At 38.0% G+C, this 17,239-nt stretch overlaps 1 protein-coding gene across 3 annotated transcripts in view; it reads left to right on the forward strand.

Annotated features, from left to right (window-relative positions):
* The window catches only part of LOC131073130 (dol-P-Man:Man(7)GlcNAc(2)-PP-Dol alpha-1,6-mannosyltransferase), a 291,571-nt gene that overhangs the window by 28,613 nt on the left and 245,719 nt on the right, over positions 1-17,239 (forward strand). Inside the window, exon 1 of one of the 3 annotated variants that reach the window (XR_009112833.2) lies at positions 4,921-5,659. The exons of 1 other annotated variant lie outside the window; for it this stretch is intronic. Coding sequence is in view for 1 of the 2 variants with exons in the window: in XM_058009515.2 (XP_057865498.2) it covers positions 5,312-5,659 (348 nt within the window). In the remaining variant the exon portion in view is untranslated. Of the gene's footprint in view, positions 1-4,920; positions 5,660-17,239 lie in introns of those variants that run through there. One more of the 3 variants, XM_058009515.2, reaches the window with a different exon arrangement.

Genomic DNA, 17,239 nt, shown 5'->3' on the forward strand with positions numbered 1-17,239 from the left:
GAAATGAAAGTGAAGTTGGAACGTATGTTACCATGTTCAAACTTGGCAACAAACAGACTTGAAGGGTATCCTTAGTGTTGTGACCTTTTCACACATCATCCCACTGGAAATGGGGACCCCCTTTTTGCTTGCTTAGATTAGATGCTTTAGTTGTTTTAGGGTTTTGATTCAGCAATAATTTGATCTCTAAGGTATTTTTCTCTAGGGAGTTTGCAAGTTGAGCTAGTTCAGGTGGAAGGTCTCCAAGATTTTAAGGTTGATCAAGCGTACAACATTGACAATTTTGTCAAGTAATGCAAGTATTGCCATTCACCTTGCTAGAATTGCTAGAGTTCTGTCATGTCTCCAGGTTGACAGGAAGGGTCAGTTTTTGAAAGGATAAAGTCTTCCTCACAAGTTAAAGAATCAAGACCTCCTTTGTATGTTCAAATTTTTTTTAGCTCTAGAGAAAGCGAGATTCTAAGGCAATCAATTTGGACAATTTTTCTCCACCAATGTGCAAGAGAGGGATGCGTGCTAGTTCCTTCAAACAAGGAAGTTGATCAACTTTAGAAGGCAAAAATGTTAAGTTTGAAGGATCAATCAACCGTCAAGGTAAAAGAAAATTTCGACTTCCAACATATTGCAAGGCCTGCACACCAACTTAAGTTAATAAGGAAGGCCTGCGCAACAATTTAGGTTGCTTAGAAAGTAAAAATTGCTTAAGAAAAATATCAACCCTCAATAATAAGGAAGGTCTGTGCAACAACTTAGGTTGATGAGAAAGTAAAAAATTGCTTAAGTAAAATTTAGAGCCTCAAAGACATGGAAGAGATGCGAATTAACCTAAGTAAATGACGAAGCAAAACCGCCTAAGTGGAATTTTAACCTCCTAAAACAAGGAAGAAGGGTGCGGATCAACTTAAGTTAAAAAGGAGGAGGTTGCACATCAACTTAGGCTAACAAGGAAGAGGGGTGTGGATCAACTTAAGTTTATGTGGAAGGTAGGAAAGGTCAACTTACACAAACGTGGAAGGTGAAATTCCCCCTCCTTTACTTCAAGAGATACAAGATAGTGTTAGGAAAATTAATGTTCACAATATATTTTAGGTGTTAGTATTTAATATTGTAATAGTGATGTTGTTAATAAACAACTCACTAATATAGGTTTGGATGGTTAGTCGTATATATTGTTGAAATAACAATATATCACAATCGTTAGTGGTTAATGTGTTATACCTTTGAATGGTATTCCGGGATATTTGTTATAACACCTCCCTATTAAATAGGAGATTGTTTGGCTATGTAAGTGGCTATATATTAGCTATGTATTGAGTGTTGAAATGAGAAGCACGTATTAATTTATTTTGGATTTAGAGCTTCTTAATCTCTGTCCATATTTCCTATATGGTATCAGAGCCAAGTTATTCTCTGGCCCTATTATTTAGTAACTAGATAACTACGAGAGAGTATTGGCATTCTGAAAGCCTTGGATCTCATAGCAAAATGAGTAAGTGACAGAGTGTTGATGGAGGAGATTTGCATTTGTGAATATCATGAGATTTATTTCTTCTTTTGTAGTTGAAATTGCTATTATCTAGGCACAGATCAATACTCAGAAGCACACTTTGAGTGGAGTCAATGTAGAATCAGTAGCAGAGGTCTTTCTCTTCGTGTTCAGGGGAGTGAAGCTCCAGTTTTCACAATCATCTGATTGCTGGCATGACCTGCACCCTCATTACTCACGGGCTGATCAATATCCATCTCTATTGTTCGTCACAGGTCTGTCATGAAGAATTACAGAGATGATATATTGTGTGCGATTTTGTGAGCAATAAGGTTTTTGCCAACATTATTGTTTGGTTCTTTTTTGATCGGGTTTTTCCTACATAGTGATCACACTTTGATCACTCTTGTTGGCTTCATCGAATCTGGTTGGGGGCTCTGTTATTATGAGCACACTTTCAATGGCATGTGGCTAGCCATCGCCCATCAGGCCTATCATATTTTGCGAAGGCAATATCTTTGGCAGCATGGTGGGAGGTTTAGCAGACCAGCGAATCCTTTATTTGTAGAGGCTCAATTTACCTGTGCTTAGCGAGCAAATGGAAAATAATGAATGTGGCTTTGTAATTGACCAGCACCTTCGACTCTATTCGTCCATACTCTCTTCTCTCAGCAAACATCATCGCATTCTGCAGTTGCTTTGACCGACAGACTCTTTTGATGTGGCGATTTTGTTATTAAAATTGGGCTTCTTCATTTGTTAGCTCATGCTGCAGATTCTTTACTATAGGTAGATCCATTTTTTGTTCGGCGTACCCTTTATTTGGCTTCCTTTGTATATTTGGATATTTTGTGTCATAAAGGTCAAGTTGTATCAATTTTAGAATATAGTCATCTTAATGAATAATTGTAATCTTATTAATAGTGTGTCTATCAAGAATAAAAATGATATAATTGTAATTGGATGCATCGTCGTTGGTACACGACATCCATCTAGAGGGGGGCATTGTAAAATTGACCTTAAAAAAATTTGCTAAGTAAGAAGCAAATCTATTGGAGGTTGGAGGCATTGGAGGTTGGGGGTTAATCAGCGACCTCTCGTCAGTCACCAACGATGGGGCTGCACATCAGACATGGTGACATTTTTTCAATTGTGTATTTGCTACCAGTTGCAAATGATGTGATGTGTGCTTCAGATTTTTGGCTTTCTACTTTACGTAGCATGTGGGATGCTGGAAGGGCAATTGTATAGAAAAGAAGCTAACATCTGTGTTCCTCTGACTATGGAGATCCTCTGACTGCCATACTTCGTCAGAAGATGATCGACTAGTGAATATGTTCACTGGCAATTATGATCATGTGCAGCAAGATCCAGAGAGCAAGATCCAGACATTGGTATGCAGTTTTATGTGATTTGCTTTCTTTTCAGTGCTCCTGTGTGGTTTGAATAAGTGGAAATTTCACATTGGGGGGGGACATAACATAAATGCTCCATTTCAATTTCGAGCTAAATCGGCTAAAGTCAAGGGCAACTTCCAGTGGCAGTGACAGTTTCCTATGTTGTTCGAGATCAGATGGCAGCGGTCGACAACAGTGACTGCAATTGAGAACATTTGGTTCTCATAGATGTAATGTGAAATCATTCCCAGTTTTGTTTTGTGTGAGTTGCATTTCCTATATTTTCCCCTGATGTTGGAGAAATATAAGCACTTGTGTAAGTCAGTTCATGGATCTTGAAAGGGTTTGTGGGAGGATCCAGAAAACCACTCAAGGTGGATAGATGGTGGAGGTTTCTGTTCATGTCAAGGTTTGTGGTAAGTTTATTTAAAATCATGGGAGGAGAGAGCCTTTCTTTGGATCAAGGTCATGAGTCAGTTGGACATGCCTCAAGGGTGAGCATATTGTAGAAGAGTGTGAATGTTTTTCTACCATGTAAACATTAAGGGGGGGAATGTTAGGAAAATTAATGTTTACATATTTTTTAGGTGTTAGTATTTACTATTGTAATAGTGATGTTGTTAATAAACAACTCACTAATATAGGTTTGGATGGTTAGTCATATATATTGTTGAAATAACAATATATCACAATCGTTAGTGGTTAATGTGTTATACCCGTGAATGGTATTCCGGGATATTTGTTATAACACCTCCCTATTAAATAGGAGGTTGTTTGGCTATGTAAGTGGCTATATATTAGCCATGTATTGAGTGTTGAAATGAGAAGCATATATTAATTTATTTTGGATTTAGAGCTTCTTAATCTCTGTCCATATTTCCAATAGATAGACGTTGGGAGAGATGAGATTTAAATTTAACCTCCTTGCAAGTCAAAGAAGAATGACATGAAGCAAACTCAGCCTCACAAGCAATAAAGGCGAATTTTAAGAAGACACAATTCATGAATGTTTTAGATGAAGTTGGCTGGAAAGTGAAAGACATTAAGGCAAAACAAATTTAGCAAGCAAGGGAAGAGATGTTTAACCAAACATAAGTCGCTTGGGCAAATCCAAATACAAAGCGATTTGAATTACAAAAAATTAAAAAACATCTTATCAGGTTGGCTTATATGCTAAATGAAAGGGTGTGATTCCTTTGGAGAATTCAAAAGAGCAATTAAAAAAAACATTTTATTTGCTAAGTCGGCCTCCCTAAGAAGGTGGAAGGGTGCGACTTTCTATTCAAAGCTTATATAGGAGGAGAGGGAAGCCTTTTTCATTGGAGTAAATTTAAATCGAATTATCTCTGCCTTTCTAAACTCGCACAGAAGCAGAGTTGTCTTAAGATCACTTCAAGAGCTCTATCAAATTTGTTTTAGGAGAAAAGAGGAATCCACCAGTCTCCATCAAACAAGCATGTTCGAATCTGCATCAAAGAAAGACTTGCAAAATCATTCTAAGGATAAAAATTCAGAAAATTAATTCCAAAAGGAGTATTTCGAAATTGCCTTAAGAAGATACAGCTGGAGTGAAGATTTTCAAACATCAAGGAGCAAATATTTTGTGTGGAAGAAGAATCTAAGGGGCTGGTCGATGACCAAAGCCCAAATCATTTTTATCAATTCTGATTTCTGGGTGGTGACTAACTTATTCATCCTTGACTCAAAGATAAAATCACAAAACTTGATCAATCACACAAGAAATTTTGAGAGAAGGATATATCTCAGATTTCTGAGTAATAATCGGACTTCTTTAGAGTCACAAGAATCTGGTTTTGTAATGTAATTTGAATTAACTGTCATGTTATTTTCCAGAATTTAACATAGATGATTCCAAATTTTGATTTTGCAAATCTAAAAGCATTTGTATTCACAAGAAAAAATCAGAATTTTGGAATGTTTTTTGAATTAAGTTTTAAAATATCCTTCAAATATTCTAACTTCCAGCTGCGTACAGGAACATGTCAGGAGAAGGTACAAGGAAAGATCAGATGAAGACAGCTCTCAAAGGCTTCTATCCGGAATCTCAAATAACATCAAGGTGGAAGAAAGTTGGGGACACCAACTTGGAGCAACTCGACTTGACCAAGTTCAAGAGGAGGATGTTCGGCACACGGGATCAAATGCCTTGGTGACCAACATGATTAAGAACGGAATTTATCAAGCCGCTGGCTTCCCACCAGCAGTCCAATGCAATTAATTAATGGTGGAGTGTGCAAGACACTACAACCCTCAAGAAAGGTCAATAGTGGTGCCCAATGGAATGACTTTAGCACATCTTTCTGAAGAAGCAATTAGGGAGACATTTGGAATTCCTCGCTATGATGGGATGGTAAACATGACTAAGCAAGAATCAGAAGCTTTTTTTGAGAAGGCATCCTGAAGGTGTATGAATCTTATTACTTCAGATTGGGTAAGTGGACCAAAGAGACCACAATCCAAACTACCAAAGAGGCTTGTATACTCTGATTTTAAGGAAGAATATGGTGACATGGTTTTCATGCTGAATAGAATCATGGGATGTCCACAAGGAGCGATGTTCAAGACATGGATGTTTTGTTTTGTAGAGGAAGTCTCTCTAGGCTTAAAAATGATAAATTGGGCCAAGTTGATCAGCGACAACTTGGACATTGAGTTGAGAGAATTGGAAAGAACAAGAACATTTTACTTGAGTTCTTATGTGTTGTATGCATTGGCAAGGCACCTAAGATATAAAGGATTGATATACAAGGGTGAGGTAGGTATTAAGAAGGGACAACTCAAGGTTTATGATTGTTACCCTTAGCTGCATGTAAAGACCCCTGTCCTTCCTTCTATATATATTAGTTTGTATGGGTTGTCATTTTGACAAACACTTGGCAAATAATGTCACAAGTCTGATTTTTCTGAATTTGCAATGGGCTGCCTTGTTTGATACAGTCTTTTCACAAACAGTTTTTGAGGAATTTTGTCAATCAGTTGTCACGTACACATTCAGTGTACTGATTCTTTCTTATTGTAAGGGTTTGCTGCTGTGTTTTTACCTGGTGCTATTTTCTTTGAGTTTCAACCACAAAGTTGCCAACATTCATGAACAATACAAAACATGCTTTTTACTTGCATTTGCACCAAAATGAAAATTTCATTGTACAAGTAATTCTGAGTTTTTTAGATTTGCACATTATATATTCAAGATACACATGATGATAACAGCACTCAATGATAAATATTTATATTCAAGAAAAGCAGAAATTTAATCCAATGAACCTGGAATATCTCCTGTGTAATGTATAATCTGCAGGGACAGCTTACTGCAGTCTTCTCCATCGAACTAATACCAAGGCTCACCCTTCATTTATAGACTCCAGCACTAAGAGAAACCAAGCACAGTGAATTTAGAACTTCGCCCAGCTCACAATGGTCAAGAACCACGCTCAGTACACAACATCTTCACTTCCCGGCAACTAGCAGCAGTAATGTTCCACACCCAACACTCAAACTTCATGCCCAGCTCATACATTGATGCTCAGAAATTAAGTTTAGCAAGCAGCAGGGCCAAACAGCATATGTAAGGTTAATTCGACTTGCTTTCTTGGAGGTCCAGCCACCACTCCAAGTTTAATCCACCACATCTGCAGGCCTAACAAATTGCGACTCCAATGAATGGGAAAAGAGTCCCTTCTGTTCCATTGGTGCTACTGAATTACTATTTCCAGCGCTGAGAGTGAGGGTCACTTTGCAAAATCTGAGACTGCGTTTCATCCCTGTAGTTACTATGTTGATGACTATGACAGCTGTGCCTTTCTAGGATTTAAATTAACCTCCCTTCTCAGTCACAAATTCAACCTACAACCTCCACACTTAATACAGAAACTGGATAAATACCTGTTCAAGTGCTGCGACTAGCATCCCACTAAGCTACTTCGAACAATCTGTAATGTCACATGCAGTGCCAATTTGTTTTAAAATATTTCTCAGACCTGGTCTTTCACAGGCGTAAGAAATGTAACCCAAGAGGGATTTCGTCCACGAGCCAGAAAAACTCTAGATTTCTCCAGAAATCCAAACTCCAAGAAAATACATAATTTCCAAGATGTCCCAATCTGCATTTAATGCTTTCATTTATAACTCTCATTGGGTTCATTTCCCAAGACACTGCGAATGTGGGATAAATAACTTCTTTTAAAAATATCACTTCTCTTAAGTGAATAAAGTGCACCTTTTAAAATAAAGTGACTTTATAAATAAATGTACTTTAATTTAATAGTCACTTTATTAATTTAAACTCCCTTTTTCCTTTGAAAATGACCCTTTCAATAATATAATAATATTTTGACACTGAAGGTCACTGTTTTATGCGCCCAAGATTTAAAACATTTCGCCCCGGTTCCAACGAGCTATAACACTAAGGTTGGAATTAAATATTTTAATTAAATTTAAACAACCTTAGTAAAATAATTAAAATAACTCATTAATGCACCAAATTTGCGAAACCTTGTCAGAATACATCGGAATCAAATTCTGATTGCACCGGAGTGATCTTGATGATGAATAATAGCAAACGAGGCCAATCGGGCAACTTACTAAAAACGGATGGCTTCTCCAAGATTCTTGGAGACCAATCCAGAGGCCAAAAATCACTTCGGAAAGTGGTGTATAACTCCAATAAACCAACTAAGCTCATCGGAAACATCAGATTACTCATCTGAACAAGCTAACGTGAACTCAAAGTGTCAGCTACTAAAGCTTGCTAAAGAACCTGAAAAATTGGGGACATTACACTGCAATTGCATGAGAAGCAACACTTTAGGAGAGTCAACAATGCATTCACAATGCATCTTACCCGGTTATTGCAAGGAGGAATACATAGAAGATTATCAAAAGGGGCTATGACGTTGGTCGAAAATTTTGGTTCATGGTTTATCCACCTTGGTGCACTGGTCCTAACTCAACTCATCGAGCTAACAGGCCTTTGACACCTTTCCTCGACAACGACGTCAAAATGATAGGCCAACACTGGGGTAAAGAAATAAGAGGAATTAATCACTAGATTTAGCTCGGTCTATCTGTCAATCTAGAATGTAAACTTGCAAAAGGTGTCGGGGCTATATGCCACAAAGGGGTGAAGTCATGAGATGAGTGGTTATGAATGCAACTATGAAAATAAACCCACAACAAAGAAAAATAACTCCAGCGATAGGAACTGTCGCTTCCTGATGTTAGGAACATCAACAACTTATTATCATTACAAAATTCAAATAAACCACAAACCACACATGCAAATGATACAAAAACAACATTTAATCAAAGAACGGAAATAAACACACTACGAAACGGAAATAAACACACTGCTAAACTACAAAGTAACCAGACGTCCCGAGAAGTGGGCCCTGCCTCCTTAGTCCGCCGGATGATAAAGCAAAACAACTTTCTTACACTACTGCTTCTATCATGAACAACACTATTTAATTTATCTGAAATAATACAACATTCTGATACATAGATCTACTTACAATAATATGTGTACGATCCCTTGCCTTTGTTACAGTAGACCATATATATAGAGTTCGGGTGTTTAACAAACAATAACAAAGCAATGTAAAATGGTTTAGTTTGTTTTGTCACATGGCCATCAAACCACGAGGCAATGGTTCACATAAAACCTTTCTAGCTGGCTACAAATAATAGCAATTAAAAATGGAAGATTTTGATTTCCACGAACTGCAAATAAGAACATCTCTATCACCAAGTAGATCCGCTAGCAAATGAAATGAAGGTGACGGTAAAGATAATAGATCCAAGAACATGGAACCTTGACTGCTGCCCACAAGATGTTTTGTTGTAACAACAGACAAAAATAGGAAACAAGAGGTTGGCGAGTTTGTCCTCCACGTGGTTTGGCTTCCCTCTATGATTTAGCTGAGTTGCTAAAAAGAAGAAAGCATTGGAAGCATTCATACAATAACTGAAGATCTGGCAGCTTGAACTAATAGTGACGTGATTAAAGTCCATTTGCAGAGCAACAAAATTGAGAGAAAACGTGGCCAATAATAACAAAATCGGCACATGCAATTAATAGCCTAGCAAAAACTCTACAAATAGAAGATAATAATCCACATAGTCATCATGAGAAGTTTTAACCATTGCCATCGTGGTAGCTGACATTATCTGTTGAAAAGATGATAGAAAGAACTTATTGATTAAAAAGTAATACACAACAGTTCCTGACCAGAAAGTGACAAGAAGGTTCTATATGACAGGAAATCTGCATGTTGCAAAACATATTTCCAAGGCTTAGAATAACAATACTTATTAGTAAAGACAATCAATAATTAATTCCAATATTTTACCTCAAAACAAAATTTAATATCACTTATTAATATTTAATCATATGCAACGTAAATGGTGAATGATATGAAAATGGAATATAAAAATGGATATGAACGTGCATGAAATAGGCTAGAATATGGCATAAAATGGAACATAATTTACTCTCATCACCAGGCTCTTGGCTGTCCTAAAATGTAATTTTTGAGATACCCTTCCACCCATTTTTTGACTATCTTTGTTTGCACATCTATATATAGGTGGTAGCTAGTATTGGGAGTGGGCTTAATCCCACTCAATTTGAAGAGTTCCTACCAAAAAAGACTCAAGAACTTGCTGTTCTCGTCACTAACTATGCTCCTAGGCATCCTATGTAGTTTGAATATCTCTTTGAAGAATAAACCAACTACTTGTGCTGTTGTGTATGTTGTTGAGATGGTAAAGAAACGTGCAATTCTTACCCTGTACCTTTGATAGTCTAGTAATAAAGTTCATTGAGATGCACTCCCATTTCTAATTAGGAATTGACAGGGGTTGCAATAAACTAGTGGGTAGTGTTGATGTGTTTTTATGCACGTCATACACAGAATAAAATACCAAGGTAGCTTATCCTCTCTTGAACAAAATCCTCTTGAATGCTAAGCTATGCGATCATACGAGGTGACTCCAAGGTTTCTATTGTCAAGTCTTGATGTGTGGATAACTCAATGTTTTGATATTGCTGGAATCACAAGGGGGATTTACGTTTGTACTTGAAATCTTGCGTAAATATGGCTGGAACGTAGAAATTCACTTGATTTGAAAAAAGACAAAAGAAATTGAGGGTTAAGAAAGCTAATCTAATCCTAAGAATGTAAGAGACTATGAATGACTTAGCAAAACTCTACTAGCCTTTTCTTTGCCATGCAAAGAACAACTCCACAAAGCTAGTGTGATCTTCTAAGGTAATCTTATGATGTGCAAATCACCACCAACATAGACACCATCAATGTGATGCATATCAATGGGTGAGTAGCAATCGAAGTTGAGCTTATATAAAGAGTTTAGTTGACCATGCAAAGTATTTGGCAATCAGCAAAATTTAAGTAGTATGAACATGCAAATTTCACCATTAATCATCCACAATAACTTCCATCCATCTAATCAACATAAAACAAATGAGAAGTAGAGACCTTACAAATTGTTGAATCAACACATGAGATTCACCATATCTTCAATGAAAATAATATTTTTCTTGCAACAAAGTCTTGGCAACAATTTCCTTTTCTCCTACTCTATTTCTAACTACGTTCTAATGTCTTTTCTCTACTCACTATCAACCTTTATATAGAGGCCTCTTTACAATGAATGTCTTAGATTGATTCTCAAATCAATGGTTGAGATCTTACAATAAAGCCCTAATTAGGGTTTTCTACAACAAACTTCCTTTTGGGCAATAAAATAATTACAATGAATTGGACACACGTCCATCTTGATTTCTAACCAATGAGAGTTGAGGTTAGGTACATAAAACAATATTTGATAAATTGCCATGTGTCACTTGCTCCACGTTTAGATGAATCAGGTTCAATGCACCTGGACATGCTGACTTGTCACAACTTGAATGGTTTGAAAGTGAATAGAATGCCACCTTAGCTTGCTTGTACTAGCAATAATTCTTGGATTTTTGGAGGAAATTCAAGATTGTCCTATGTTCCCTCCTTGCATTGTTAAACTTGAAGTCTTTATGTTGCTGAATCTTGATGCATTATAAGGGGTTTATAAAATATTAATAAAATAAAGTGTTTTGCCTCCAATTTGGATGTGAGAGTTAAGGGCAAAAGTGGACTTCCTATTTGAGGTTAATTGAAGCTTAGATGAGATCATTAAGGTTATTGATCTTTTGGAGCTTTGACTGCAGCTTCTTTGGAAATCAAGATGTCATTATTAGAACAAACTTCCTCAACTGCTCCTTGAACACCCTATTCGTGCAACTTTGGAAAGTGGGTAGGGCATTTGTTAACCTAGAGGGCATCACTAGAAACTCAAAATACCCAAAATGACACTTGAAGGTGGTTTTCTCTATATCCTCCTGTCTCATCCGAATTTGGTTGTATCCCGATCTCAAATTTATCTTTGACAAATATTGAGCTCTATGCAGCTTATTTATCAACTCATCTATCGTGGGGATTGGGTACCTATTCTTGATTGTTTTCTTGTTCAAAAGCTTTTAAACAATACACATCTGCATTGTACCATCCTTCTTCTTAACTAGGACTATTGGTGATGCAAAGGGACTCTTGCTGGGTCTTATATGTCCCATCTCAAACAACTCCTTAATTGCCTTCTCAATCTTGTCTTTGTGCCTCTTAGTATGTCGATAAGGAGTTGTAATCACAAGTTTGGCTCCTTCTTCTAGCTCAATGACATGGTCCATACCCCTGTCAGATGGAACTCTAGGGGGAATACTCCCAAACACCTTTCTATGCTTGGATGGCACTAATTGAATATCTAGGTGGTAATTGTCCTTTTGCTGGTCTTGAATGTCTGGAACCTTGGGCATAATAAGACACTTTGTTTCTCACTCAATTTGATCTTATCTAATCAATCTCTCCATCCTTTTGAGTAATACTACCCTGGGTCCTCCATTGGAAAGTCCTCTGAGTACCATCTTTCTCCCTTGATATTCAAATTTCATTTCCATCTTTTGGAAGTTGAAAGAGAACTCCACAAGTGATGTCATCCAAACCATGCCAAGTATGACATCATTGTCCCCCATATCTACCACATAAAACTCATCTTGTAGTTGATAGTCTCCCTACTCCATAGTTAGATTTGAAATTTTGCGAGTACAAGGGATTTTATACTCATCTACTACCATCACCTTAAATCCATCACACTCCTATTTCTAGCCACTACCCTTTCATCAACAAAATTATGTGTTACTCTTGGGTCAATGAAAGAAATCTGCCCCTGTATAACACTCTTCACCTTGAAAGTAATCACTTTTTGTGCACTGGAGAGCTGGGAAAGTGTCCTATCTTCGTTGGGCTCCTCTTATGGAGTGTTTTCCTCTTCACCACTCTCTAAATCAGATGGCTGATCTGGTTTTCCTGTTGCTGATTCATCAGTAGAAAAATATTCTAATTGTTTTACTTTGGGTTTTAGGTATATGCTGCTCCTGTTGTTCTTTCTAGATAAAAAATACTAGGTTCTTTTTTGGTATGATCTTTCAGACTAGATAGAAGGTGTAGAAGGGGTTTGCTATATATATATTTTTTTTGATGGATCAGCTGGAAGCTATAATAAATAGCAGCAAATACTAAATTTGAAAATAACACTAACATATGCAATTTAGGAGCTGAATATTCCAGATTTAGATGCTGATCAAAATATTGAATTTTTCTACAATATAACAGAAATCCAGTTCATCAAAAACCCTTACATATCAAAGCCAAACATACCTAGAATAGAATGGGAACCACTGCTGTAATTAAATCAGACCTGCAAATCCTTAGATTTGGTTGCCACACCTTCAATCCCGAGAGCCAAATGCTAGTGGAATGGTGGAATGATGCTTGCAGCCCTAACCGCCCAATTTGGTCCGATCAGACCCTTTAAAACCTGTGAATTCAGCTTCTACAAATTTGTAACAGCCCTATTAATGAATGAATCTTTTGTTCTATTGAATCCACCTATTGCCTATAGGAAAATAAACTCAGATTTCCTTGACTATATCTCTTAACAGCATAGAAGACATCATCAGCGAGGAGATTTGTCCTTACTAACCCAAAAGATAGCCTCCAGAGAAGCTACAGCCAAAGCTCCAAAACATCAATAACTTGAATGATCTCATCTAAGCTTCAGTTGACCTTAAATATGAAAAATAAATTGAATGAATGATTCAATAATCGGATGATTACATTGAACGATATACACACGTATATATAGAGGTTACAAGACGATGTTCTATAATTAGAACATAACTTTAAAGTAAAAGATTAAAGAGCTAAACACTAAATTAAGCGTGAAAGCTAAATTAAGCTTAAAAGCTAAATTAAGCTTAAAAGCTAACTAACTTAAAAGCTAAATACATAAAAAAAGTAAATGACCATTAACCAAGGAACTAAAAATAGGTGACTAACATAGAATTAAATATTCTAATACCCTCCCTTAATGGTCATGCTAGCTATCACACCAAGCTGCCCTCTAAATTTGAGAAACTTTGCCGGGCTCAAGGACTTGGTGAGGATATCTGCAATCTGATCTTTTGTAGGAATGTACTGCAGTATCACTGATCCATCTTCAACATGCTGGCGGATGAAATGACAATGAAGCTCCACATGCTTTGTCCGCTCATGGAAGACTGGATTTTTGGCTAATTTTAGAACCCCTTGATTATCACAAAACAAGGGAGTAGGTCCTGGTCGAGACATTTGCATGTCTACAAGCATCCTACATAGCCAAATTGCCTCACATGCTGCCTTAACAGTTCCCCGATACTCTGCTTAGGTCGAGGAAAGAGCTATTGCCTGTTGCTTCTTGCTGGTCCATGTGACTGCACCTGTACCCAAGCTGAAAACATACCCAGAAGTTGACTTTCTGTCATCAACACAACCTGCCCAATCTGAGTCTGTGAAACCAACCAGCCTAGGATCTTTGCTTCTGCTGTACAAAATGCCAAAATCGGATGAAATGACAATGAAGCTCCACATGCTTTGTCCGCTCATGGAAGACTGGATTTTTGGCTAATTTTAGAACCCCTTGATTATCACAAAACAAGGGAGTAGGTCCTGGTTGAGACATTTGCATGTCTGCAAGCATCCTACATAGCCAAATTGCCTCACATGCTTCCTTAACAGTTCCCCAATACTCTGCTTCAGTTGAGGAAAGAGCTATTGCCTGTTGCTTCTTGCTGGTCCATGTGATTGCACCTGTACCCAAGCTGAAAACATACCCAGAAGTTGACTTTCTGTCATCAGCACAACCTGCCCAATCTGAGTCTGTGAAACCAACCAGCCTAGGATCTTTGCTTTTGCTGTACAAAATGCCAAAATCAGGAGTGCACTTCACATATCTAAGCACACACTTCATTGCAACCCAATGTTCAACTTTTGGGGCTGACATGAAGCGAGAAATATAGCTCACAGCATAACTGATGTTAGGTCTAGTGGCAGTGAGATAGATGAGGCTGCCCACTAGTTGCTTGAATGAAGACTCATCCACTATAGGTGAATCTGATTTGGCTTATAATTTGAGCCCTATCTCCATAGGTGTAGATGCAAGTTTACAATCTTGCATTCGAAACTTATCTAGTAGGCTCTTGGCATACTTTGATTGAGAAATGAATATGTGGCTATCAGTCTACCAAACCTCTACACCTAGAGAATAATGGAGAAGTCCCAAATCTGTCATATCAAAATGCTGACACAAATTTTGTTTGATCTGCATGATCAGATGTGCTGCATTGCCAGTAATGATGAGATCATCAACATAGACTATTAGGAATAGAATATCATCACTAGTATGTTTGACATACAAATTGGGATCTGAAGGACTCCTCCTAAAGCCTTGATCAATCAAGTACTTATCAATTTTGATGTACCATGCACGAGGAGCCTGTTTGAGGCCATAGAGTGCTTTGACTAGTCTACATACCTGGTATTCCTTACTGGCAACCTTGAAACCTGGAGGCTGCGTCATGTAGACTTCTTCCTGCAAATCACCATTGAGAAAGGCACTCTTGACATCCATTTGATGGACTTTCCATCCAAATTGAGCTGAGAGAGCGAGGACAAGCCTAATGGTACTCATATTGGCTATGGGAGCAAATGTCTCCTCATAGTCGATGCCCTCCTTCTGTGAAAACCCTTTTGCCACCAACCGAGCCTTGTACTTATCAAGGCTCCCATCAGCTTTATACTTGACTTTAAACACCCATTTGCAACCAATGGGCTTCTTTCTTGGAGGAAGATCGGACAATACCCAAGTGTTGTTTTTCAGAAGACTATGTTGCTCCGCTGCCATAGCCTTTTCCCATTTAGGTACACCTTTAGCCTCTGTGTATGTTTGAGGCTCATAAATACTGTGAATGTTGGCCATAAGAGCAAAATTAACTGTGTGTTGCTTGCTCTTACCTCTAACTAATCTACCGTCAATGAGCTCATCATCATGAAGATCACCAATGGTCTTGGCCCACCACTTAGGCCGGAGAGTAGAAGTACCAACATTTGCTGCAGGATGAAGAGTGCCTGGAATATCTGGAGCAAGCTCTTCTGGATGTGGATCGAGAAGATCCTGAGGAAAATCAGGGGGTCCAATGTCATGCCTGGGAGACCCCACAACTTCAGAGTCAACTAAATCCCTCCCATCAGGTGGAGCTAAGGGAAGACAGACACCCATACCTACAACCTTTGGAGGGTGATCCTCAGTGCTCAAATCAGGAGAGGAAGGCTGAAAAGGCCCTCTTTCTTCATCAAATACAACATCTCGACTGAATATGAGGTGATTAGTGTCTATATCAACCAATCGATATGCCTTGTGGTTGTTACTCTAGCCGATGAACATCAATATCTGACTCTTTGGATCCAGTTTGGTGCGTGTGGCATCTGGAATCCAAACATAAGCTGTAGAGACAAAAACATTCAAATGACTAATTTTGGGCTTCCTGCCAGACCAAGCTTCCTCTGGAGTCATCTTCTTAATGACCTTTGTGGGAGACCGGTTCAGAAGGTAGACTGCAGTGAAGACTGCTTTCGCCCAAAAGTGTTTTGGAATATTTCTATGCTCCAACATAGACCGATCCATCTCAGTGATTGTACGGTTCCTGCGCTCAACAACACCGTTCTGCTGTGGGGTGTGTTGATGTGTTTTTTATGCACATGCGAACATAGAATAAAATACCAAGATATCTTATCCTCTCTTGAACAAAGTTTCCCGATTGCTGAAGATCTCACCGAAGGATCAATCAGAATAACTCCAAGGTTTTGATATGTAGGGTCTCTACGTGTGGATAAGCTCTTTGCGGTATGATGTGATTTTGTTGGAATCACAAGGGGACTTACTTTTGACGACTTGAACGTCTGATTTGCTTTGGATATCATTGGAACGTGGGACTTTACTGGTCCTTGATTTTGAAAAATGAAAAAAGGATAAGGGTTGGAGAGGATCTAATCCTAACACTAAGAATGTAGGAGCAATGGATGATCGTTGATGAAACTCTAACTAAGTCTTTCTTTGACATGCTAGGATCATCTCCACAAGGTTAGTGCGATCTTCTAAGGATGGCTTTATGATGTTCAGATCACCGCTACAAGCATAGACACCGTCAGGTTGATACATATCAATGAAGAAGTGATAATTGAAGTTAAGCTTAAGCTGAATGATTCCAGTTGACTACACAAGGCAAGTCTGCAATCAACAAACCGCTAGTAGTATGGATATACAAATTTCACCATTGATCATACAAATTTCTTCCATTCATCTAATAACATGAAATTAAATTTGAGAAGTAGGGAGACCAAGCAAATTGTTCAATCGACACATAGAATTCACCATTTCTTCAATGAAGTTTACAAGTCTTTTGCAACAATATCTTGGCAACAATCTTTGCCTTCTCTTTCTACCCTACTCTAAAATGCTATCTACTATTGAGCTACTAATTATTGACTATATCTCTAACTATTTCCTATTCTCTGACTATTAACTATTAACCTTTACAAATGAGGAGCCAGGGCTTTATATAGAGAGCCCTTTACAGATTGATGGCTCTGATTGACTTAGAATCAATGGCTAGGATTACAAGACAAAAACCCTAATTAGGGTTTGTTATAACAAACTTCCCTAGCCGATGAGAAAATTACATTCAATATTTGAGAACCAATAGGAAATAGGGGTAGGTGCCTTGAAGTTTGTGTTGTCCCCGATGAGTCAGGTACATTGAATCTGGTCCTGCTGAGGTGGACCAATCTGACTGGAGGAGCAGTGACTAGGATGCCACCTTATCTGACGTCTGTGTCTTGGTTGATCTCTT

The sequence above is a fragment of the Cryptomeria japonica genome, chromosome 5 (genome assembly GCF_030272615.1).
Source record: "Cryptomeria japonica chromosome 5, Sugi_1.0, whole genome shotgun sequence".
Taxonomy (NCBI): domain Eukaryota; kingdom Viridiplantae; phylum Streptophyta; class Pinopsida; order Cupressales; family Cupressaceae; genus Cryptomeria; species Cryptomeria japonica.